This window comes from Colletotrichum costaricense (genome assembly GCF_030867565.1).
Source record: "Colletotrichum costaricense strain IMI 309622 chromosome Unknown Scaffold_5.1, whole genome shotgun sequence".
Taxonomy (NCBI): Eukaryota; Fungi; Ascomycota; class Sordariomycetes; order Glomerellales; family Glomerellaceae; genus Colletotrichum; species Colletotrichum costaricense.
Window position 1 is genome coordinate 1,716,679 of NW_026848234.1, and position 24,833 is coordinate 1,741,511.

General features: G+C 54.0%; 9 protein-coding genes across 9 annotated transcripts; 2 read left to right on the forward strand and 7 right to left on the reverse strand.

Annotated features, from left to right (window-relative positions):
* Positions 1 to 107: 107 nt before the first annotated feature.
* On the reverse strand, positions 108 to 1,781 carry CCOS01_05704 (saccharopine dehydrogenase; the record flags this gene model as incomplete). The annotated part of the gene is made up of 6 exons (XM_060453881.1): positions 108 to 332; positions 409 to 646; positions 706 to 1,154; positions 1,223 to 1,281; positions 1,339 to 1,474; positions 1,647 to 1,781. 6 exons carry the CDS (start codon positions 1,779 to 1,781, stop codon positions 108 to 110), a joined length of 1,242 nt encoding a protein of 413 aa, XP_060315653.1.
* An 854-nt stretch (positions 1,782 to 2,635) lies between these two features.
* CCOS01_05705 (uncharacterized protein) lies at positions 2,636 to 3,476 on the reverse strand (the record flags this gene model as incomplete). The annotated part of the gene is made up of 2 exons (XM_060453882.1): positions 2,636 to 3,189; positions 3,257 to 3,476. The coding sequence occupies 2 exons, from the start codon at positions 3,474 to 3,476 to the stop codon at positions 2,636 to 2,638; spliced, it is 774 nt and encodes a 257-aa protein (XP_060315654.1).
* Positions 3,477 to 4,770: 1,294 nt separating this feature from the next.
* CCOS01_05706 (major facilitator superfamily transporter) lies at positions 4,771 to 6,819 on the reverse strand (the record flags this gene model as incomplete). The annotated part of the gene is made up of 5 exons (XM_060453883.1): positions 4,771 to 4,959; positions 5,043 to 5,185; positions 5,267 to 5,588; positions 5,668 to 6,188; positions 6,270 to 6,819. 5 exons carry the CDS (start codon positions 6,817 to 6,819, stop codon positions 4,771 to 4,773), a joined length of 1,725 nt encoding a protein of 574 aa, XP_060315655.1.
* A 2,259-nt stretch (positions 6,820 to 9,078) lies between these two features.
* Positions 9,079 to 11,282, reverse strand: CCOS01_05707 (uncharacterized protein; the record flags this gene model as incomplete). Its single annotated transcript, XM_060453884.1, has 5 exons — positions 9,079 to 9,543; positions 10,041 to 10,155; positions 10,328 to 10,404; positions 10,925 to 10,980; positions 11,117 to 11,282. The coding sequence occupies 5 exons, from the start codon at positions 11,280 to 11,282 to the stop codon at positions 9,079 to 9,081; spliced, it is 879 nt and encodes a 292-aa protein (XP_060315656.1).
* A 756-nt stretch (positions 11,283 to 12,038) lies between these two features.
* Positions 12,039 to 15,555, forward strand: CCOS01_05708 (uncharacterized protein; the record flags this gene model as incomplete). The annotated part of the gene is made up of 3 exons (XM_060453885.1): positions 12,039 to 14,250; positions 14,310 to 14,708; positions 14,786 to 15,555. 3 exons carry the CDS (start codon positions 12,039 to 12,041, stop codon positions 15,553 to 15,555), a joined length of 3,381 nt encoding a protein of 1,126 aa, XP_060315657.1.
* Positions 15,556 to 15,878: 323 nt separating this feature from the next.
* CCOS01_05709 (DnaJ domain-containing protein) lies at positions 15,879 to 17,194 on the reverse strand (the record flags this gene model as incomplete). Its single annotated transcript, XM_060453886.1, has 2 exons — positions 15,879 to 16,953; positions 17,025 to 17,194. The coding sequence occupies 2 exons, from the start codon at positions 17,192 to 17,194 to the stop codon at positions 15,879 to 15,881; spliced, it is 1,245 nt and encodes a 414-aa protein (XP_060315658.1).
* Positions 17,195 to 17,766: 572 nt separating this feature from the next.
* CCOS01_05710 (helicase associated domain-containing protein) lies at positions 17,767 to 20,766 on the forward strand (the record flags this gene model as incomplete). Its single annotated transcript, XM_060453887.1, has 1 exon — positions 17,767 to 20,766. One exon carries the CDS (start codon positions 17,767 to 17,769, stop codon positions 20,764 to 20,766), a length of 3,000 nt encoding a protein of 999 aa, XP_060315659.1.
* Positions 20,767 to 21,898: 1,132 nt separating this feature from the next.
* On the reverse strand, positions 21,899 to 23,005 carry CCOS01_05711 (uncharacterized protein; the record flags this gene model as incomplete). The annotated part of the gene is made up of 1 exon (XM_060453888.1): positions 21,899 to 23,005. One exon carries the CDS (start codon positions 23,003 to 23,005, stop codon positions 21,899 to 21,901), a length of 1,107 nt encoding a protein of 368 aa, XP_060315660.1.
* Positions 23,006 to 23,881: 876 nt separating this feature from the next.
* Positions 23,882 to 24,457, reverse strand: CCOS01_05712 (uncharacterized protein; the record flags this gene model as incomplete). The annotated part of the gene is made up of 1 exon (XM_060453889.1): positions 23,882 to 24,457. One exon carries the CDS (start codon positions 24,455 to 24,457, stop codon positions 23,882 to 23,884), a length of 576 nt encoding a protein of 191 aa, XP_060315661.1.
* Between the last annotated feature and the right edge of the window lie 376 nt (positions 24,458 to 24,833).

Genomic DNA, 24,833 nt, shown 5'->3' on the forward strand with positions numbered 1-24,833 from the left:
AGATAAAGCGAAAGAAAGATCGAGCCTTTATTGACCACAATATGGTGCGTGATGCCAGTCTTACGGAGCTATCTCGATCGTGAAGGGGGTTCTCCCGTCCGTACTCATCAGAGTGTCTTTTCTACCATGCTAATCCCCTCCTTCTCGAGTAACTTGCGAATGGGGTCACAGATCTCTGAAGTGTAGGGTGCCAACACCCCCGGCACATTCAAAGCAGGTTCCCCGTCCAGTAATAGCTGGGTAGCAATACCGCAGGTAACACCTACGGTCCTGGCCATGGCTGAATGCCCACCAGGTTCTCCGAAGAGCTCCAGTGTCGATGTGATTGTCTCCTATTCACGCGGGTCACCGTCAGATTTTGACTTGATTGGAGAGAGGGGGGGGGGGAGTTGCGGCGTGCATGCTTACTCTACTACCATCCTTCCACTCAACAATGAATCTGTGCTGGAGCATGACCAGATCTCTCTCATCGGGCTGATAGCTCATGAGCCTTTCGAGTTCCGCACACAGTGTGTCTAGGAGATTGCCGCGGAGGGTTGCCGGCTTGTCGGAAAAGAGTCCGATCCATCGCAGGCCGTCAATGATTCTGTTGCTCTCAGTGATGTCCGGAATTTCGCAAATCTCATCAATGCGGGTGGTAAGTGTCCTTTTTGATACATCAGTATTTCAGCCTGAACTAGTAGCATGTTTGCTTGAATGACTTACTCTTCATCAGTCCCGGCAGCACCAACAGCCCGTCCGAAAACCTCCCGCAACATCAAACCATCAGTATCCTTCTCCAGCCATGTCAGTGGCTGCGTGTCCAGCAATCCGAGCTTCGTCAACGCCGCCACGAAAGTCGGGTTCCCTTCATACCGCAGCGACCCGCGCACAATCGTCTCCGCTTCAGGAATTCTATAAAACTCCCGAAAAGGGACGGAGTCCCGATTAGGATATGCGAGAAACGAGTACCCGTCCATCACATGGTACGGCTTGGCCTGCTTCATGAGATCCTCGCGGGAAACCTCAACGACCTGACCATTCTGGAGGTAGGATGCCGGATTGAGCTGGGCAAGTAGCGAGCCTCGGGGAGACCAGGAGAACTTGAAGCGCAGGGGGTTGTCGGAGCACTCTGGGGCTGGGAGGCCACCGGCGTACGAATGGAATTCCTTGATCTGCCGTTTGCATTCGTTAGCTAAGTGAAAAAGGGTAGTGAGTGAACATGTAGTCGGGTTGCTTGTACTTTTCCTCCCTTGCCATGGACTTCATCAATGATACGAATAGCGTAGAGGTGGTCGATTCCTAGGGGTTCATGCATGAGCTTAATGATCTTTAGTGCTGTGAAGAATCATGTCCTACCAGGATCGAGGCCAACTTCATTCAAAACAGTGATCCCGGCAGCCTTAACTTCAGATTCCAGTTCCCTCATCGCCGGAGACACGTAGCTTGTAGTCACGACATGAGTTTTGCCGCGTATGCCTGCTTCGACAACGGTCTGGTGATGAATGAATGGGACAAGCGAGATTACCAGGTCATGAGATGCCACAAGGCTATCGAGGTCTGGAGATGCCACATCCAGAGAAATAGCGCTGGCTCGGGGGTGATTTGAAACCAAACTTTCGGCTGTCGAAAGGGTTCGACAAGCTATTACAAAAAGTATGAGTTACACCTGATGGTTGTCTCCAAAGGAAGTGAAATGGGATACCTATTGTCAACTTGTTCTTCTCACTGCGAAGTAGATATTCGATACATGGCTTGGCCACCAGGCCGCTTCCAAGGACGAGAATCTTTTTTGCGGACATTTCAAAAGCGCAATTCCCAGTTCGTAAAGGAACAAAAGTAGTTGTCGGATCAGATCTTTTCTTTGAAACTAATCTGTTCGAGAATGAGAAGGAGATGAACTGTTAGCATCGCCGGTCTTTTAAGCTTGGCACTTCGGCCACTTTGACATGTATCCGTCATCGCTCTTCACTTGAACTACAATGTTAAACTTGAGTCATCCGGTGAGGGATTTTGATAAGCCTTCTTATCATAAGAAGCTCAAAAATTGTGATATTTGTGTCTTGAAATGCGCAATCTGGATGTTTTGCAACCGGGTCTGTCGGCTTCCAGCAGGTAGATCGCGCAGCCAGTCTCATCGGCCGATCGGCCGACCGGGTTGCTCACAATTATGCGATGCCGCCCGCTATTACACTTCGCGTCGCAAACTTCAGAAGTCACCGAGTGGAAACAGAGCGACTCGGTCGCAGCGAGGGACCTTAAGGTTGACAATCGGACTCCTTGCTGAGTCGATTTGAACTTGGGGCAGCGCCAGTAGCTGGGTTCATCAGGCAACGAAATCGAGCGAATAACCCCATCTCAGATCTTCAGCATCCCGAACTTCTTTCTAAGGGAGTTCCAATCTGACATCACATTCTACTGATCATCGAGGAAGGAAATTGAATATTTGCCAAAAATGGAGGCGTTCGTCTACATCTTGTCATATCTCAATTATTCAGACGTCTTTTGCGATGCGCCATGATCAAGTACGCAAAAGCAAATCCAGTTCATAACTACTGAGTCCTTCAGCAATTCACAATGTCGATGGCGCAGGGAATGCCATGCCCAAGGTTATACGGCGAACCCGACCATAAGATTTCTGGTTTTCGCGTGAGACCTATCCAAGCTCGACTGGTGGCGGTGACCGAGTAACATTTTCGTCTCCGGGTGCCTCTTGCACAGGAGGCGAATGGTATTTGGCGTCCATAGTGACCTTTGGAGAAACGTAGATTTCTCCCTGGTCAGCTCCTTGATCATCAAGGGCGCTTTTCGCCCGGTATCTCCTCCTCGCCAGCAGAATTCCTGCACAAACGGATAGGCCTACTCCCAGAACAGCTCCGATAACGATACCGGCTATGGCACCTGCGCCGAGACCTTCGGTGCCGGAGCCGGACGTCGCAGTAACACTTGCTGCCGTTGCTGAAGAGCTTTCTAATGAAGTTGTGGTTGCCGAATCACTCGTCGGCGAAGGAGTGATGATTGTTGTAGTTGAAGTGGACTCGGATTCACTTCCGTCGGGTAGTGCGATGAAGAATTTTGTAGATTGATCTGAAGAGCCCGTCGCGCCATCAACGAAGAGCCCGAGAAAATAGAAAGTGTCGCTCGGTGGATCGGTCTTCGAAAAGGCATAAAAGTCTACTGTCCAAGTGAAGGACTTGGACAAGATGCCCTCTAACGATATAACGTAGTTAGTCTTCAATGCCCAAAGCCAAGCGATACTAATTCGGACAGAACTAACTTCCTAACGTGATTGATCGGGTGTTCTTGTTTGTCCACAGAAGCAAGTTAAGCTTGTCAGCATCTGTCGTCCAGTTGAAGACGACATTCTGGCCTGATTCGAACGTGGGGCCTTCAAGACCGGCCGGTTTCACGGGGTATGTGAACTTCGTGTTGGTACCATCGGCGGCGAAAGCATTCCGTGCCAAGCTAAGCACGAAAAGGAACGAAAAGATGTTCATTTTGCCGGTGTCCAGGATCCTCGAGCACAATGCCGAAACTCGAGGTAAGGGAGTGAGACGGTAATGAGCGTGGGAGCCTGGTACTTATGGGTTTGGGTCGCTCCTTATGCGCTCTTCCTCGATCTTCGACATCAGGCTGTGACAGAGTATTACATTTGAAGGGGGGGGGGGGGCGGACTATCAGGAAGACGTGCAGTCCTCCCTCCTTCTTTGGGTTTTGCAGTGCCTTGCTGCGGTCCAGATCAGCATCAAGTAGGGACATGCTTTGCAGGTGCGACTTGAAAATTGATTTACTTCAGCGCCCGGCTTTGATACAGTCTCGCTTCACCAACGGGCCACCGCAGTTGGCAGCACACAAGACATGGTCTTGAGTGGCTACACCATTTCAATTTGTCACTGTTCACTTTTATGGATGCTGTGTTGAAGTTTCACTGCAAATGAGACTGTCGTGCCGGTCATACCCATCGAGGAAGGATGGAGATGGCCATGCCATGCCGACTGAGAGTTTGCAGTGGTTGTATTCGTCTCGATAGCCCTTCCCAAGTCAAAAAGTCGATCAGGCTGGCAGTTGGGCGTCTATCGGTTGCAATTCACGTGGGGTTCTTTTGTATGCAAGCGACCCTTTGGGTTCCAAGTGTGGTTGTGTGGCGGAGCCTGAAAAGGAGTCAAGGCAGGTTGATAAAAGTAGAACGGGAAAGGAAGTGGCGCATATTGTGTGCAACATTGAACGAGACCAGGGCATAGATCCTACGGGGAGTAAGTAGATAAGCGCGAATACGGGGGCAAGTAAGAAAGTATTCTAGTAGCACCAATAGCCAAGCTCGAACGAATCAAATTGAATTGATATGCCAGCCTGGCGATAAAAAAGACCTTGCGCCGGAGGTTTCTATGATGCCAATGATAAGCCAGAAAGCAGCATGTACAGTTGTCGAAAGGCGCCTTTAAAGAGATACAAGCAGATCCACCCCACTGCCTCCCCTCCAAGAGATTGAAGCTGGCATAATCTTTTCATTGAATCAGAAATGTTGGGTGCCACACAAAGTTATCTGCGTAAGCTAGAACTAGAGGGTCTCTGAGTTGCCATAAATCAGATATCTTCTCAGTCGATACCGGTCTGAGTGTCCCTCATGGCATGCTTTGACTTCTTGAACTGGGTATTTTGCGAAGAGCTAATACATATTGATAATTGTGTTCGCGCTTCGATACTCTTTACCCAGAGGTCTGCTGACATAGTCCCACTACACAGTATAACAGAGCTTGAAGCTGCAGTCAGCCCCTTCAGCCCGGCAATGGTCTACTTGTGAGTGCTACGCAGACCGCGCGGGCTTGCGAAAAGTGCAGCGATGAGAGCGATTCCGGCAAACGTGGTAGAGGCGGCGAAGGCATACCGGATGCCCTCATAGTAGACATGGCGAGCGGGTAAGCGCACCTCTGCAGGTAGGGTCTTGAGGGCTGTCACGGAATGCCGAATCTCGTCGATGAGCTGAGTTGAGAAGAGCTTTTGTCAGTAACGGGGTCATTTCCACTCATAAAGACCATACTAGTAGTGACAGGAAGGAAACATACTCTCGACTTATCGGGGATGTCGCCGAGGACTTCGGGTAGTCGCACACTGAGCGTTGTCTGCACGATGGCAGAAGTTATCGCCACGCCCCAGACTGTGCCCAAAGAGCGAACGAGATACACCGTAGAAGCTGAAACTGCGTGATCTATGTTAATTGAGGCGGTGTCAGTTCAGTTTGGGTTGGACTCATGCTACAATTGACTGATTAATTCAAGAAGATACTCACCGGCGTGGTCAAACGAGGCCAGCGTCGTGAAGAGAATCGCGGGGTAGATGATACCCTGACCCAAATTCGCTGGAAAGATGTAAACGAGATACTTCCACTGCGAGTCCTGAAATTGGAGGGCAGTGACGAGTGAATTGCCGAACAGCATCAGGAATGCGCCAGCTCGGACGAGCCAGATGAGCTTGCCCCAGCGAGACATGACAATGCCCGCAAATAGACCCCCGAGAGGCGTGGCAAGTGATGGGATCGCCAGTCTCGCGCCAGCTTTAGTCGCCGAGTCAAGCAACACTACCTGGAAGAAGAGCGGAAGCATGAAAAGGTACTATAGTCACAGTCATATTAGCAATCATAAAGCCAACGTTTCGAGCAGTGTATGGCTAGTCCATGTGAGGTCTACGTACCGCATACGCCGCGAGTCCCGCGCAAACATTGGAAATCTGCGTAAAAATGGGCAACTTTCCCCGGAGCATCCTCAGTGGAATGACGGGAATGGCCTTTGTCCGCGCCTCGACGAGCACAAACAACGCCAATAAAAGCACACTACCCACGAGCGTGCCGATGACGATGGGACTACCCCACGGAAGCTCGTTGCCGCCCAAGCTCAGGCCGACGAGCTGCACGGAGATGGCTACAACCAGAAGCAGTGCTCCAGAAACGTCCACCCTTGACCATATGGCCCTCCAGTCGTTGGTGTCAATATCGAACCCGCCCTCGGGGTTCTTGATCACCAGGGCCCCTAGAGTAAGTGCCATGATGGAGACAGGCACCTGCAGCAAGAAGCACCAGCGCCAGCCGATGTGGTCGGCAATGGAGCCACCAAACGAAGCACCAGCCACGGCGCCGAAGCCGAACATGCCGTTCTGGAGGGCCTGGTACATGCCTCTCTCGCGGAAGGGAATCATGTCCGAGTTGACAATCGTGGCTATTTTCTCAATATTAGTCCCCCTTCGACGCAGCATTTTTTTGGGGGCAGATTTGAGAGCAAGTGGACTGGTAAACTCACCCATCGTCATAAGACCACCGCCTCCAAACCCAGTCAGAGCGCGCATGCAGTTGAGAAGCACCACGTCGCCCGCCAGCCCGCAACCAAGACAGCCAAGCCCGAACGAGATACTACTAACAAAGAAACACACCCTCCGCCCGAAAATGTCAGAAAACCGCCCGTACAGCGGCTGGAACGCGGTGCTGGTGACGAGGTACGACGTCGTCAGCCAGCTCGCCGTGTTCGCGGCGTCAAACTCGGAGCTGATGACGGCGTACGTCGCCGCCGTGATGGTCCCATCAAACCCGTAGAGGAAGACGTTGGCCATAATAGCCAGCTCGATCCAGAGGAACCCTCGTGGCGGCTTCCATGACTCGCCGGCCTCGATGGCGGCGGCTGGGTCGCGGAGGAGCGGTTGGTCTTCGCGAGGCGTGGCCACGGTGGCGGTGGTGGTTTCTGAGTCCGGGTCGGAGTAGTACGGGGGCGGCGGTGATGCCGGGTTCGGAGGGTTGGCTCGTGCTCTGCCGACTTCATCGTCTGAGAAGCGGGGCCGGGAGCGCGGGCTGCTCATGGTGTGTGCCGGTTGGTTGACTTGAATGGAACTCTGTTGGGAAGGTTTGTTGGAAATGCTGCTTTACTTGATTTGGAGAGTAGCCGGGATTGGATGGAATGCTTCCAGGAACATGAAACAATGTGATTGACTGTGGGGGGGATCGGTCGCTGGCAGGATCGGGAAATCTCAAGCAAAGAGCAATGAGAGAAAGTTCAGAAAGCAGCAAACCCGCCGTGACCTTTCTTGCAACCCCAAGTGTACTTCAATTGCTAAGTCCAGTCTGCAGTGCCAGGGTATGTTGGGATGACGGCAAGCGTGAATTCGCCATGGAGAAATTTCTGCAGTTTCATGACTCCCCGCCGATGGAGAACCGGCGTGCAAGGTCCGGATAATGTCCGTCGCGCGGATCCTGTCAGTGGGGGGCTACCGGGTGCCGGATCGGATCGACCAACGTCAACGAGATTCCTACCCTGGAGTCGGTAGTGGATGAATGTATTGCACCATTGACACGCAAAGCACGCAATCATGTATGGAGCTTGACATTCTTCATGAGCTCTTGGTTCCATTTACATGCCTAATGCCATTCAACGGTACTAAGAAAAAGCCGACTGTCTCCACTGACGAAGAGCCGTAGCCGGCCCCGAACGATCAGAGACGTCCATCAGGGCAACATCTCTGACTGGTCTCTCGGAGGTTTCTAAGCTACCTACCTAGGTAAGAGCTACAGCCACCTATAGAGACATTGATCCAAAAGCTGTCTTTGGCCCTAACGGACTGCCTTGGTAAGTCATCACGGCTATCAGGCCAAATGAAACAGGCAGGCTTCACATGGCTTGTTAAATGATCCATACCAAACACAGCATCTGGCAAAAGTCTCCTCACCTCAAGGACTGTGCATGAAACTTCGCGACACTTACCAACAGACGGCACTGGGAACCCAAACAGTTCACCACCCCTGGATGATAGCAGCCTCTTGGAGCAGTCGTAACCCTAAATCCAAGAAAGAACCACGGAAAGAGGCACATGGTCTATCACAGCCTTCCGAAGAGGCCCTTTGCCCCCAGAGAAGGTTGGTCCTCCCACCATGAGATTCCATACTCCGGGACCAACACGTAGGGAAGTGAAGAAGTTGCGTTTGTTGACAGGCCAGAGAAATCTCAGTACTGCAACAGCTCGGGTATTCGTCATGAAGTACGAACCATGCAGTATACAACGTTAGCTTACAATCAGGGTCCGAGGAACTTCTCTCGTAGCACCGCGGGAAGATACTTCTCGAATAAATATCCACGCAGAGCCATTTTGCCACATCAAAGCCAGACCCGTGCTGGTTCTGACCACAACAGCTGAGACTTTTTCAGCGGAATATCCGTTGATGAATTTCCCAGGTTTTCTCACCGCGGATAAACATCCTCAAAACCTGCCCACGAAGTCCGTGTGGTTGAGATGCTCGTCCCATCAGCCCCACCGAGGCTTGACATATGCCTCACATTAGTTAGACATGTTGGAAAGCGACCCAAGCTAGGGAGTTTATTAATTTATTTTTCTAAGAAAAAAAAAAAAAAAAAACTAAAAAAAAACTAGGCTCTTGAAAGTATGATTTCAGACACCAGCTGACTAGACAACTCAAGGCCGATGGCTTCTAGACGGAACTTTCGGATTTGATGAAAATTGCCATGGTATTGAAAGCTGGCTCAGCGTTTAGTCCTGAGAGCCTCAGAGCCAGAAAAAGTGGAACGTGCGCCAGACTGTCGGAAATCTCGCTTACATAACACTGACCCACGTCACCTGATAAATAAAATCGCAGCCGCCGCAGAATTTTTCAAGATAGCTTCCCTCTCGTCCAACACCAAGAAAACCAACATATGCCGACACCTCTGGAGGATCAGACGCGCGAGCAGAGGAATTATCCAACGAACCAACACGAAAGTCTTAGTCTGGCTACTTGTGGCTTTAAAGGTTGAAAACAATCTGTAGGCGCCGTCTGATCCTCTAGCACCACTGAAGGTATGTAATGTTTTTTTCTTCATGCACACTGTTCCCCATCGTCTTAAAGATGATTTGGATTAATCTCCATTTGTATTTGATATCTTATTAAATGATTTTTATTCACACTGAAAATTCTGAAACGACATTACTTGTTACCTTTTTGTTTGCTCAGTCCTGGACGTATACAGTCGGCTAACAAGACGGTCAGGTTTGCCTGCAATCTACATTTCCAGTTGAGGCCCTGAGTGTTGGATTGGCTGGATTTTTTGATACCATGGTTATAGTTGATTATCATGCCAATACATCTTTTTCATCAAATCGATTCTGTTCCACGCGTTGTGACCTAGTTCGATGCTCGTAGCAAAAGGCCCCATTAACCTTGAATACGTGAATCGTGCTTGGCAGAGTTCCAGTCAACTGCTGCCCGGGACGTCGGTGATCCCCGGGAGGCGCGGCGATGCAGGCCGTGGAGCCCCATCTCTGATGGAATGCCTCCGGGCCAATGGTGAACCTGCTACGACGACAAGCCGCGACAGGACGCGGGCAGGCGGGCACTCGCGCGGCTCTGCGCCTCCAGCAAGCTCCATCCTCCGGGCCTTGGGAGGCTTGGGAGGCCTCGGGATCTCTGGAAACTCCGTACTTCATAGGGACAAAGACGGCGAGCGAGCAGTTCGTTGCCGCACGCGTGGGCGGTGCAGATGAGCCACTGAGAGGAGGGGGGTTTTCCTGCAGGTCATGGTCGAGTGCCGGTTTAGCCTGGTTGGAAGGGACCAATGTCGATGAGGTTTCCCGATGGCACACTGGCCTTGGAAGAACACTCTTAATGCAGCAAATTAAGGCAGCATTCCCTGGAAGCAGATCCGGGGGAAACTAATCGGTTTCCCTTCCAGAGTCCCAGCAGTGTTCGCAGAGTCAAAGAAAGTTGGAACTTGGCAGTGGGCGCCATGTCGTGGCAGATAAGCAGGGCCCATCCCAACACGCCGATTTCTTTCTCCCGCGAAACAATTAATCAAATGATGACAGAGTTGGCGATGGAGTTTTGGGCTCTCTGGTGACTTGTAAGGTAGCGACTAGAAAGTGTCTTGGGCAACCTCGTCTCGATCGACCACGAGGCCAGACCAGGGCCAATGTGGGGGCATTTCTCGCTGGGAGTGTTTCTTCGCGCTTCCCGAGAGACTCCAGCCTCCAGAATATGGCCTAGCAGCACATAGTGCAGGGGAACGATGGGATTGGGCGCAACTGTAATTGCCTACCTGTGCCATGACGACACCAGGCTGCGATGATGCGGGGCAGAAGCTTCCAGGGTTCAAACGGTGAGTGATGGACGCGATGCATCTTTGAAGTCTTGCGCCACGGACGCCGTCTGATCTGTCAAGAATGTCAAGAATGCTAGCTTGGCCTCTCCCGAGGGTTAAACAATACCTTAACACATACCTAGCCTCCGCGTGGATGGTTGCGTGATGACTCGTTTGTCCGTTTCCGCGCCTGCTGCGCAAACCCGGCTCAAACCGCCTCAGGGGCTGCGCGCGCTTTCTCGCACCTCTTCACCTTCTCCTGAACTGTCCTCCTCTTGAAATGTGTCCGCGGGGTATCTTTGTCTTCTTGAAAGCTGACCAGCTGTCTCGGGTGACAAGGATGAGGGGCGGATGACAAGGCCGCCCGGGGATGTCACGGCCTGTCATTGTACTGAGCCACCCACCCTCCTAGCTTCGGATGGCGTGCCGCACCAAATCTGCCTGGTCACAAGGCTGCCTTGCGCCGTGATCCCTAGATTTCTTGGTACTCTTATGTTTTTGTTGAGGAGGAGCGATGTTCTCACTGATGTTGGAAGAACTTGTCGCTCCGTGTCTCGCTCGTAGTTAGTAGACTGGCGACTGACGAGTTCCTGATGCTTTTTTTTTTTTTTTTTTTTCGTGGGGTTAGCTTCCGGGTCGCAGTGGCCAGTGTAAATGACGTAAGAGCGTTGATAGACATCGCTAGCCCCTCGGCAAGCTTTCGATAGTAGGTAGGCCTGGAGCGAGCATATCGTAGTTCCGAGTCGCAGACTGTCGAGATGTATAGGTAAGGTAGGCTGCCTGGAAATGGATAGGTACTATCAAAAAATTAGAAAAAGGCACTTCATTGGGGTTAGATGTACCTTAGGTACTTGCCTCCCATCCTTTGTGCCCTGGTCGAGTCCAAACGCTCTGGAGACTGGATGGATATACATAGTAGTAAGTAGCGTGGGCGGTCGAGGGTCAGAATGTGATGGTGACATGGGACACCCTTCGACAATCCGTGGCTCGCTGCACATTAGTACTGCAATAGCAGTTCCTTTCCGTCCGCTGACCTTGGCCGGGCCGCCTAGAGTCTTCGCAAGTCGTGGCCTGGGCGGCGGGCACTGACAAGACCGGGCCCAGAAACGAGGTCTGGCTGATCCCGTCCCATCCCTCAATGTTTGGCGCCCTGGTCGGGATGGAAGGGAAAGCCTCAGGGGGATGCCTCAGAATGATCATCGAGGTCCGAAGAAGCGGGCTGCCATGGTATAGTAGAAGAGAGGTACTCCGTAGACTAGGATGTGTAGGAAGGTAAGGTAAGATTGGGAGGCATGGACATTATTACCTGCCCACCTGTCGCCCTGCCCTGATTTTGCTGTTTCTGCTTTGGCAACAGCGCTGTGTGATCCTGCCCGCTACGCAGCATTGCACTTTCCCATCTCAGCCCAACACCAACTGGACGGCCCACGGGTGACGGACGGGTCGACAGGCTGCCCCTCCATCTCTTCGCTTCCACGGTCCCTTGCCGTCCCTCCACCTCCCCTCCATTCTTTCCCCCCTCTCTCCCGTCTTCTCTCGCTCCGAACGCTCTCTCCACTCACTCACCTTTCTCTGTCCTTCTCCCGGGCACTTCCCTCTCACATCACCCACCCTTATTACGTTGGCTGGGCTGGAATCGACTGGACATTCGTCTATTGGTGTGTTCAATAGACAGATTCCCATCCTCTCACCCAACCAAAGGCGATCACAGTCCCACCAGCCTCCTAAATAAAACCAATCTACCACGTACACCCGTAAACCGAACTAGTCACTACCTGACTACACATGCGCACCATTTAATCCGTGGGCTCCCCTCCGTCATCATCGCACATCCTTTGTTCAACCCCCCGCCTGCCAATCTACACCATCCAGCCGAACCGTTGTCGCCCGTTTTGACATTTCTCTGCCGCTTCCCGAAAACAGCGTTGCCCTTCGACGCCCCCATCGCATTTAGCGATGGCTGGAGTTTATAGAGAAACCACTCGGGTTTACCGGGACCCGACTGACTACTCATCTGATGAAGACCGATACAAGACCTCCACAGTTCGCCGTTACAAAGTAGCGCCAAACCGAGTCGAGAGGGTCGAGCGCACTGAGCGTGTCGAAGTCGAAGAGGACGACCGCCGGTCACGATACTCGGGCTACCCGCTGCGCACCTCCGGCGAGTATGGCTATGCTCCCGACCGCCCGCGCTCCGCCTTTGACTCCCGGAGTCAGGTTGTTGAGCGCACGGTAACCGAGCGTGAGCGCGAAGTTATTGACCCCTACAGAGGTGACACCCGCAGCGTCGTCTACGAAAAAGAGTACGAACGTGAACGTGAGCGCGCACCCCGCTTCGATGCCGGCCGCTTCGACGATGTTCGCAGCGTCGCCGATAATCGAAGTGTTATCGAAGTCGAGCGCGAGCGCGTTGACTGGGACCGCCGCTCTAACAAGTCTCATCGCCACCACCACCATCATCATTCACCCGAGACAGAAGTCAGAGTCGACAAGCGTGTCGAACGCCGTGAGGATGGAGACGTCACAGTCGAGAAGCGCGTTGAGGAATACCGGGACGATCATGGCGGGGCAGAGGTCGAGAGATACCGCAAGGAGACCGAGTTCTACTCTCCCGTCAGCCCCCCACCTATCCCCCAACCCGTCATCATTCGTCAGCAAGCCCCGGAGCCCCAGAAGATTATTGTTCAGGAAGCTGCACCACCCGCGCCCATCATCGTACCCCGTCAGGAACCCGGCATCGTCGTCCTGAGAGAGCGCGAGTCCCCTCGCGAGGTTGTCCGTCGCGATCCCCGCGAAGATGAGTACTACTACCGCCGTGAGACAAAGGAGCTTGGCCCGTATCGCCGAGATGAGCGTGAGTACCACTACGACCGACGAGGCCGTGGTCGCGGCGAATACATCAGTGACGACGAGGATTACTACATGAAGCGGACTGTCATTCGCCGAAACCGAAGCTCCAGCTCAGACCATCATCACAAACGCCATCTTGCAGAGGGAGCCCTCGCTGGCGCCGGTATCGCTGCTCTCGCTGCGAGTCGAAGAGACAGCCGCGGTGAGCTTGGTGCCAACCGTGGAAGCAAAGTCCTTGCTGGTGCTGCTATCGGTGGCCTAGGCACTGAAATCATTCGACGGGCTCGTAGCGCGTATGAAGACACCTATCACGACGATCATCACTACGGGTCTCGCTCGAGATCTCGCAGTCGCAGCTCCCGCATCAAGACCGGTCTGGGAATTGCTGCCGCCGCGCTCGCTGTTGCAGGCGCCGCAAAGTATTACCAGAGTGGAAAGATCGAAAAGGAAGAAATGCATCGTGGTCGAAGCCGCGGCAGAGGCTACTCTGTTTCAAGCTACTCTGTATCTAGATCTCGTAGCCGCAGCCGCAAGAGCCGGAAGAGCCGCAGTCGCTCCGTGGCTAAGGCTGCCGCTGCAACGGCTGCCGCCGCGGGTTTGGTCCAGCACTTCCGCAACAAGTCCAAGTCCAAATCTAGGAGTAGGTCGCGGTCTAAGTCTCGCATCAGGACTGGAGCAGAGATTGCCGCCGCTGGTCTGGCAGGCGGAGTTGCTAGCAAGATCTATAAGAACCGCAAAGAGAAGAAGGACCGCGAGGTAGATCGAGAACTGGAAGAGCAGGACTACGAGGAGGAAGTCCGGCGGGAACGGCGTGAACGTCGTCGGTCGCGCAGCAGGTCCCAGGCCCGCTCTCTATATTCCGAGCCGCGCAGCGCTGATCCTGAGCTAGGCTTAGTTGAGTACGGAACAGAACCGCTGCCGACCGACCCGCCTTACCCGCCGGACGACGGGTATGAGTCTGCAGCGAACGAGAGGCGACACCGTCGACACCGGCGTATGTCTGGCGATGATTACGACGGCCACGAGCCGGCGAAGAAGAGGAGCAAGAGCCGATTGAGAGACATGGCGGCGGCTGCAGTTGGAACGGGAGCCGCTGCGATTGGACTGAAGCAGTATCAAAAGAAGAAGGAGAAAGAGGAGGAGGAAAGACGAGAGGAGAGGCGAGAAGACAGACGGTCGAGGGAGAGAAGCGCCCGATCCCGCTCTAGAGACAGATCCGTCACACGCGAAAGGACTTACTCAAGAGAACGCGCCTACAGCAGGGAACGCAGCACAGACGACAGGATGAGGAACAGGGAAAGAGAGAGAGACCGCAGGAGTAAGGAGTCCCAAATCGAGCACACGCTAGTAACCCAGTTGAACTGACAACCATCACAGGATATGAAGAGGATGCTCGGGATGACGGGTACTACGACAACTACAGCCGTCCTCCCTCACCTCCACACGCCTCTGGCGGCTCATTCTACCCGCCACCACCAGCAGCTGCCGCGGGCTTCACCCAGCATCCCAACATCTCCACGGCCAACCTAAGAGATCAGTATCCGCCGTACCCGTCCTCGGACTCGGTGTACCCTCCGGGACCACCGCCAATGGGGCCATCTCCACCGATGGCCACAGGCGGGGCCGGCGGCTATCCTCCCCCTCCGCCTGCTGGTGGTCATCCACCTCCAGGCGGTGGCCCGCCAGGAACGAGATTTGGTCCTGACCATGTGAGTGAAGACATATCTCGTAGCTCCTCACCACAAGCTGTCCAGCCAGCCGGTCTGGGTCGTGAGGGTGGGTTGATCTAATCGTTGTTTCTTTTGTGATATTTCTTCGTTCGTGTCTACATCGGAAGCTGACCTTCAACGCAGATGGTTTAAAGTGGCGAGAGCGTGTCAAAAAGTTTCTCCCCGAGTCACTGTCTAGGTCTCGTTCCCAGTCCCAACCGCGATCTCGGTCTCGGTCCTTATCTCCTGCGTCTTCATCGGTGTCGAGCGCTTTATCCGCAAAGCGTCCTCATACGGCACAACATTCTTCCTCCAAGTCTGTTGCCTTTACTCTGTCACCCCAATCATCCCAAACCTTGCGGCTGCACCGCTCAGCCCATGAGCAGCAGGCCGAGGAAGAGGCTAGGAAAGAGGAAGAAGTACCGGCCCTCAGCGAAGAGCAACTGGCGACACTGCGGCCTGTCCTCAACCGTAGACGTTCCTCCTCGGATCCACCTAGTAGTAAATCGGTCTCCCGTCGCCGCAAGAGGGAAATCGAAACACCACCAGAATCGGAAGACGAGGTTGAGGTCCTGCCCGACCGCTTCGATACTCAGGGACGACCCGTTGGTGGTGGTGGCACTTCGGGGGCCATGCGATGGAGACAAGGGGCGTTCGAAAGCCGGCCACGAAACGGCAAAGGATTGCATTCAAGCGGGGCATGGGCTGTGGGTGGTACAGATGGCGATGTTGTGCAGAAGATTGCGAGCGACATTGAAGGCATGATCAGCGGGCAAAGCAGCTGGAAGAGTCTGCTGAAGGATGTGGTGGGAGCGGTTCAGGAAGTGCAACATGGCGGCGACTCGCGTAGGATAGAGAACAGTGACGACGATGATTATGACGACCGACGAAGGAGGCGGAGGAAGAGCAGATGACGATTTATGACCATTTCTTTGGATCTCTTATATGAATCTTGCGACGCCATGACTCGGCGCTTTTACATTCTACATTCTTAGGACCTAGACACGACATGATGTTACAGATAACGAATTTATGACGCTGGTTTGAGACACTTTTGGTAGATATCAATACATGAGCAGAGTTTAATGATTGCGCTTGGTTGACCGAGAACGCATTTAGAGGTATAAAATTTCAGACAAAAGAGCACGTATTATGTACTTTGATTGGGCCTTTCTATTTCTAGTATCACACAGTTCATCTACGGGGCATCATCTTCTCTCTCCTTGTTTTTCTTTCATCATAATTCGTCGTGCACCGGAGGCTTCTCTGGCCGTCCGCTATCCTTATGCAAGTCGACGCCGACCTTGCCCCGCCACTTTTGGAAGACGCTCCAAAACTCCTTTTCCATGCCGCTCTCCATCTGATCGGGCAGCACGACAACGTAGTCGACGTACAGGTTGCCAAACTCCGTCTTGTGGTACACGCTGTCGCCGTCCTCGTGGAAAATCGGCATGCCCTCGCCCTTGACCGTCTCGACGTGGCCCGGCTGCACGACGCCGCCCCGGTCGCGCGAGAGCCGCACGACGTGGCCGTCGAGGTGCGTCACGTTGCGCGTCCAGTCGCCCATCCACGCCTCGCGCAGCGAGAGCACCTCGGTCCAGTAGAGGTCGTTGTCCTTGCGGCGGAAAAAGGTGCCGTCGACGCGGTCCGGGTTGTCCTGCCCGATCTCGGGCTCCTTCTCGGAGAGCGTGACGACGAGGTTGCCGGCGACGTAGTCCGGGCTCGCGTCCGCCTCGTTCTCGTAGACGATCTGGCTGTCGCGCCCCGCGCCGCGGGCGACGGTGAGCTGGACGGTCGTGGGCTTGCGCACGACGCGCGCGCCGCCGCAGGTGTGGCACTTGTGCTTGATCTCCTGGCCCCGTCCGCCGCAGGCGTCGCACTGCATCTGGACCTGCTGGAACATGCCGGGGGCGAGCTGGTGCTTGACGATGCGCACGCCGCGGCCGCCGCAGACGCCGCAGGTGTCTACTTTGCCGTCCGCGGAGCCGGTGCCGTCGCAGTCTTCGCAAATGTGCTGCTTGTCCCACTGAAACTCGGTGTTGATGCCGTTGTAGAAGTCGCGGAGGGAGATGCCGATGCGGACGTTTACGTCTTGGCCGCGGCGCTGGCCGTGGCCGCCAAAGTGGCCGCCGCCGCCGAAGAAGCGGGAGAAGACGTCAAACGGGTCGTGGCGGTGGCCGCCGCCGTTTTGCTGCTGCTGTTTGAGGCCCTCGTGGCCGTATTGGTCGTAGATTTTGCGGGTTTCGGGGTCGATGAGGGCTTCGTAGGCCTCGGAGACTTCGACGAACTTGTCCTTTGCGCTATCGTCGCCTCTGTTGTCATAGGAATCACCGATTAGCTTTATGCAATGAGTAGGAGCAAGGAGGAATGGGGATATGCATACGGGTTCTTGTCGGGGTGGTATTTCTTGCTCAGCTTGCGATAAGCAGATTTGATCTCACGATCTGAGGCCTTCTTGCTGATGCCTAGGAGGTTGTAGTAGTCCTCGGCGCTGAGGGCCAGCTGGACGAGGCATAGGAGCAGCAGCACGAGTGCTGCCCCTCGGAAGTACATCGTGGGCCCCCTGTGGTGTACTTCGAGATAGAGTACTTTCCTTTCGATGAACCGGGCGCAAGAGAAAATGCTCGTTGACTCGTGGACCTGTTGGATTTCTTACGCCTTAGAGGAATGCAAAGAAACAAGGACTTGTCGGAAAAGAAATCGAGTTGCGAAAGAAAGGAGAGAAAAAGAGAGAAGTGAGGTAGGGTATGGAGATAATAGGTTATCGATCCAAAGGAAGCGCGCAAACCAGCTGTCCCAAATTGTAAAGTTCCAACGTGTTAAGAAGGGAGCTACGCAGGTCCGATAAGACATGTTATCCGGACATGTTCATTGGGCGCTGGCTTCTTTGCAGCTTATGCCCCACTCTCGTTGCTAAATTGTGTGGGGCCTTCTGAAGTTCAGACGAATGCGCAGAGACACCCCAGGCACGTCAACTGCTTGAGGCCTCAACCTTCATGACTTGACGTCGTCAGGCCTACTCCAGGCTTCTTGTTGAACAACTTCTTCCCGGACTGCCAAGCCGAAAACCCCCGGAAACCTCGTGGAAGTCTACACCTCATACGTTTGGATTGATACATACGACCATGGCATCAAAAAAGTACGCCTTCCTCCCGATGGAGGACGACGAGGTCGGTCCCGCCAAGGTGGTCAAGGACAAGAAGAAGCACAAATCGCGCCATCGCGACCGTTCGAGCGAAAGACATAGGGATCGCGACCGTAGCGATAGACCCTCGAGAAGACGATCACGCTCCAGATCGCCGGCCCGACCCTCAAAACAGTACCGCAAACGAGACGCAGACGACGACGACAGGTGGGCGGACGAGGAGCCACCGTCGGAACCCGAAGAAGCGGACGGCAACGACGAACCCGAGTTCAAAGAGTCTGCGTCGAAGCGGGTAAAGCTTAGCCACGATGATCGCGACCGCGACGCGGACCTGTCGGATGGCGCCAAGGAAGAACTGGAGCGTCAGCGCGACATTGAGGAGCGCGAGGCGTTTGCGAAGCGGTTACGGGAAAAGGACGACAAAAAGTCAAAGACGGCTGAGAGCCGACGGCCAGAGGTGGATTGCAAGGCGAACATGGAGGATCTCCGCATGAAGAGTCGACAGATGTACCTCGGGAAACGAGAGGCTGAGAAGCTTGCCCTGCTGCGCAAACAGGTCGCCGAGGAGACGGAAGAGTTGAGGAGCGGCGTAAGGCTATCGGAGCGGGAGAAGGCCGAATTCACCAAGAACCGCGAGATTCTACGGCTAGCGGAGGAACGCCTCAAGATTGATGACCACAAAGATGGATACTACATACCAGAGGACTACATTACGGAGAAGGGCAAAATCGACAAGAAGAGGAAAGAAGATGCGATGTACAAGAGATACGTGGAGAAGGATGAGTACGGGCAAGAAAAGTTCGTCACGGAGCATGAAGAGTGGGAAAGGGAGCAGGCTACCAAGGCCAAGGCGCAGATCCAGAGGTCGGAGAGAGAAAACGACGATTACTCCTACGTCATGGATGAGGAGCAGTACATTAAATGGAACTTGGGATCAAGTATGCCAGGGGAGGGCAAACTGACCAAGGAGCAGCAATTCCTGGCGGCGCAGATCGAGGCAGCAGAGAAGAAGCAGCTCACAATCCAGGAGACGAGGAAGAGCCTGCCCATTTACGCATATCGAGATGACTTTCTCGCGGCGATGGAAAAGTATCAGATTCTGGTCATTGTTGGAGAAACAGGTTCCGGAAAGACGACACAGTTACCGCAATACCTGCACGAAGCTGGGTTCACCAAGAATGGAATGAAGGTTGGATGTACGCAACCGCGTCGTGTTGCTGCGATGAGTGTCGCTGCGCGTGTGGCAGACGAGGTTGGCGTCAAGGTCGGACAGGAGGTCGGATACTCGATTCGTTTCGAGGACAACACGAGCGACAAGACGATTCTGAAATACATGACGGACGGCATGTTGCTGAGAGAGTTCATGACTGAACCTGATCTTTCCGGGTACTCGGCCATCATGATTGATGAAGCTCACGAGAGAACTGTCCACACCGATATTTTGCTGGCTCTGGTCAAGGATTTGGCAAGGGAACGGCCAGACTTGAAACTCTTGATTTCATCAGCGACGATGAACGCGGAAAAGTTCGCCGCTTATTTCGACGATGCCCCTATTTACAACATCCCCGGACGAAGATACCCAGTTGACATTTATTATACGCCGGCGCCAGAGGCCAACTACCTGGCAGCCGCCATTACCACGGTTTTCCAAATCCACACAACGCAGGGCAAGGGCGATATCCTCGTCTTCCTCACGGGTCAAGACGAGATTGACGCAGCCGAACAACAAATAGTCGATACGGCGAAAAAGCTGGGAAGTCGTGTCAAGGAACTCGTTGTCTGTCCAATTTACGCCAACTTGCCATCGGAGCTGCAGGCAAAGATCTTCGAACCGACCCCAGAAGGTGCTCGCAAGGTCGTTCTGGCTACCAACATCGCTGAGACCAGTTTGACGATTGACGGTATCGTCTATGTCATCGACCCCGGCTTCGTCAAGGAGAACGTCTACAACCCCGCCACCGGCATGTCAAACCTCGTCGTGACACCCTGCTCAAGGGCGTCCGCGAACCAGAGGAGTGGCCGTGCAGGTCGTGTCGGACCCGGAAAGTGCTTCCGCCTCTACACAAAGTTCGCCTACATGAACGAGATGGACGAGTCGCCCATGCCGGAAATTCAGCGCACGAATCTCAACGGCGTCGTCCTCCAGCTCAAGTCGCTGGGCATCAATGAGCTCCTCGACTTTGAGTTCATGGACCCGCCGCCGACCGAGGCCCTCATCGGCGCCCTCAACCAGCTCTTTGCCCTCCAGGCTCTCAACCACAAGGGCGAGCTCACCAAGATGGGCCGCCAGATGGCCGAGTTCCCCACTGACCCGATGCTTGCCAAGGCCGTCCTCGCTGCCGACAAAGAGGGCTGCGTCGAGGAGGTGCTCTCCGTCGTCTCCATGCTCAGCGAGGCCTCGGCCCTCTTCTTCCGCCCCAAGGACAAGAAGATCCACGCCGACTCAGCGCGCGCCCGCTTCACCGTCAAGGAGGGCGGCGACCACCTGACGCTGCTCAACATTTGGAACCAGTGGGTCGACAGCGACTTCTCGCCCATCTGGTCGCGCGAGAATTTCCTGCAGCAGCGCTCCCTGACGCGTGCGCGCGACGTGCGCGACCAGCTGGCCAAGCTCTGCGAGCGCGTCGAGGTCTCGCCCTCGAGCTGCGGCGCGTCCAACCTGCCGCCCATCAAGCGCGCGCTGACAGCCGGCTTCTTCCCCAACGCGGCGCGCCTGCAGCGCAGCGGCGACAGCTACCGCACCGTCAAGAAGAACGCCACCGTCTACGTGCACCCGTCGTCGGTACTCATGGGCGTCGACCCGCCGACCAAGATGCTCGTGTACTTTGAGCTCGTGCAGACGACCAAGGAGTACATGCGCAGCTGCATGCCCATCGAGAGCAAGTGGCTCGCCGAGCTGGCGCCGCACTTTTACAAGCAGAAGGACGTGGAGGCCATGGAGGAGAAGAAGATGCCCAAGGCTAGGACTTATGATCGGTAAAGCGGTCGTGCTGTGTGTAGAGATTTTGGTGGACGGGCTGAAAAGAGGGGGAGGGGAGGACGTTGAAGGTTGGGTTTATGGAATAAAATGATCAACTTATGATACCGTGTAAGACCCCTATTTTACCCAATGTATTTATCTGCCCTCTATTCACTACCTCACCCCTGCGTACATATCTTGATAATTAGCATGAGAAGAATCGCGGGTTTATCGTCAATCATGACATGGTACCAAAAAAGCGACGGAAGAAAACAAAAAACTTAAAGAAAAAACTTGGTCTTGCACATGCGAGATCAATTATCAAATGCCAAATCTGAGCCGTTGCCAACCGGCCCAGAAGAAGACGAGAAAGACGGACTGTGTAGTATGTGATTCCCACCCTCATGATAGCCCGACCCACGGCTGAGCTACGCCTCATGATGCCAGAACTCAGGTATCCGTAGAAGTATCTGGGAAAATTTCCTTCGGCGACACGTGGACTACCTTGGCCGGTGGCGCTAACTTGTTCATCCGGACGGTTTAGTACGCTATCAGGATACCAAACCGACTCAGGGTCCTCACACTCAACGTACACCACTGACATGTGTTGGGCCACTCCCCTTGCAAATTGCGTCTTTACAAAGTCGTCTCACATCAGCCTACATTCTCGCTGTCTGAAATTCTGCGTACGTCCTTATGAAGCAGAAGAAAATGATGCAGCTGCAACAGAAAGCCATAAATCGCTGGGCGTGGGAGTAGGCCGATGGGGACGGAAGATGTTCCCAAATTCAAAAGGAAGCTACCAATCACGCACATGCCACACGTATAGCGCTCATCAGATTGAGATAAGCAAATGATATCAATATTTATCTTGCTTTGCCCAACTCCAAAATCGAACCCTATCAAGGTAGAAGAAAAACGCATGTGAAGAGAAGAAAAACACGTTTCCTCCCTCTCTAATTCGATGAGCTAGCCTCCATCAACGAGTGCTGGCCTAATTTGCAGCATTTGAATAGAAGAAAAAACGACAAGAAAAGTCATAGAACGTCCACTTTGGTATCAATGGTTTCTCCGGTTTGCCTCCGACTCCGTAACGTAAATTTGTTTTGTTTTCGCTTCAATTTTCATCAAACGTCCCGTCATTGTCCTCTCTTTAACGTGATGGCCCCTCAATCGGGCTCGTGGGCAAGCTGCGGACCCCGCTGAGATCCGTACTTCCCGTGCGCCTGAGCGCTTGTGACATAGTCTCAATATTGAGCTCGCTGCTCATGTTGAGGTTGTGATGGGACGAAATGGGGCTGCCAAGAGATTTGCGTCCGGGGGACATTTCCAGTCCCTTCACGGACGCGGGATTGCTTGTTGGCGGCGAGGTGCCCGGCCCCTGAGAAGAGACGGGTGATCGGATGGGTGAGGGCGAGCGGGCGTTGATGGACGAGAGGGACGTCAGCCCAGCGACATGGATGGAATCACGAGAACCTGCTGCGCCGCCGTGGCCGCCCTGCTCGGCTTGCACGACGTCGGCAAAAGAGATGAAGCTCAGCCTGCGCACGTCGGCATTATCGAGCGCATTGTAGTTGGAAGCGTCTTCGCGATCCGCAAATGCACGGAGCTCATCGGTCCATGATGCAGCCATGGAATCGGGAGGGTGAGGTGTACCGTTTCCGTTGGCGCCGGTGACAGCTGCTGCAGCTGGTTGATGCTGAGAGTGGGTGACAATCTCGACGCTATCCGGATCAAGATGGTCGTTTGTGATGGCTTCGGATGATGCGTCCAAAACGGGAGGGATATGGTTCTCGGTCTGAATATGCGACGGAATGGCGGGCGATTGAGGCTTAATTGACATGTTGTCGACATCTCGCTCGAAGATCTGGGAGCCCGCCGGGGATGGCACTCGCGGGGACGTAGACATTCCACGGCTTGGCGATGAAGGGTGCACGTAAGGCGATGTCGTAGACCGAGCTGAAGCTCTAGACGTATCCCGTGTCAAGGAGGGGTTGCTGGTGACGGTTGTTGCAGGTTTGGCAGACGATGAAGACTTGTTGGAGACATTTGACTCTTCCTTCTTTTTGCCGAGTCCGAACAATCCGCGTACCTTGTTCTTCACGTCCTTCTTCGTGTTGTCCGATTGAGGCTCATTGTGGCTCGAGGCGCGGGGTGTCGCATCACCGCTTGTGGTGCCGGCCATATTGTGAGCGACGACGGCGGGGTGCTGTACGATCGTCTCGGCGATGTTGTTGGGGTTTGCCTCAACTAGGCTCATCTTGATGCAGGGTTGTTCGAGTCGGTGGTGTTGGTGGTTTTGGTGTTTAAGAGGTGGGATGCAGATGGATTTGCTGACACAATGCTATAGGGTGGTTTCTGTGGGAAAAGGGACCAAGAGTTAATGGAATGTCTCTCTTCAACAAGCAGGGACCCTGAGGTTGACGTGATGTTATGTAGGCCCAGAAGAAAGAGAGGGGGGAAGGGACGTGGATAAATGAAGTCTGGGAAAACAGGTGGTGGGGGGACAAATAGATTGGCTTTCGGTGACCCTGTGACCCTGACGTATATTCCCGCGATTCGCCTTTTTTGGGTCACTGCAAGGGAAGGGGAAAGTGGAAGGGGGTGCAAGTGTGCGAGTGCGGTGATTGATTGTCACAGGAGCGTCCAGTCGGCGAGGCAGAAAAAAAAGAGCAGCGCATCGGCAGCAGCAAGCAAGCAATACATGCGCACGCCGTCCGCAGCAGGTAACAGCGCCGCCGCCGGAGACACCCCCAGCCAAGACAACCAAGATGTTCTTTTTTTTTTTACCTGAACGGTACAGAGGGTACATGGACGGGGTTGGGTATGGGTTTGGGGGTGGTGGACATGGGATATCCGAAGGGTGGGATAATAGTATCGAGATGTACATACCAGAACGGTTCAATAATAGAGCAGCGCAACACCAAGGGGGAAGAACCGAGAATGTGCGCAGTTCCCCTGCGTGCAGAACTTGGGGAATGGAAGCGGACTAGCCGTTGAGACTCGTGAGCGATGGAGAAATGGGATGATTTACACGGAACGGCGTTGGTTTTTTTTGGATTGATGGCGTTGTTGGACGAGACGGTAGTCAGGTGTCTGTCTACGTAGCCCGTCTGGGTCTTGGTCTTGGTCCCTTTTAAGATCGTCTGCCGCTTGCTGTGTCACTTTTTGTTTGTGTCTCTTGGTGGAAGGCGACGAAGAGACAAGTAGGAAGAGGGGTGACCGAATCGCTTCTCTGCCGCAGGCACGCAGACCACGAAATGCAGCCAGTAGTCTCGTTCGAAAATTGGCGCTCGATAAAGACGGCCTCGAGAAGCGATCCCTGATTGACGAGCGAGGATTTAGGAAGCTGGGGGAGAGAGAAAGGCGGGAGCGTGTGACGCAACAGGTCCAGAGGATGAGCAAGCGGATTGGCGGTTTCCTGGTGATTTGACCCCTGCTGCAGGAGCCTTGTGGTGCTGATCTGTAAGAGAGGCCTAGGCCTGGTCTGCTGTGCCTTGCTTGTGGTTGTTGGAGACCTGGAGATGCTCCGTAAGAGACGAGTTCGGTTGGATGAGGTAGGCGGGTTGGTCCCGTTATTTGGTGGATAAGATGGATTGCTTTTCTGGTCTCCGGTGAGGCGGATTGCGGGTGCGGTGCTGATACAGTAGATGCGGGCAAGGCGGTGGACGTCTGTCTGGTGAAGTGGTATCAAGAGTGCCGGATGCAGCATATGCAACAATAAGGTACGGGTATACAGATTTATTCGGGCATGAAGCGTCAGGAAATGGCAATCTAGGAGCGAAAGAGAAGAGGAGGATGGGGAATGGAAGGGGCAGTTATTATCGCCTGTCAGGAGCAGCTTTCGCGTCGCTTCTCGGCAGTCAGCGGATCATGTTTTTTCGGTCCATTTACATGCACTACACTCTACGGAGTACCTAAGGTAAGGTAAGGAAGGTAAGTATGAATAAGTTACGGGATACTTTGGTTTCCCTTTCCTTTCCTCGCTCTCACGCAGGTTCCTGATTGTTTCCTGCCCAACACTGCTCCGTCAGCTAAGAGAAACTAAAACGTTCCCACCAAACGATCAAAGGGGAACGGTCACCCGT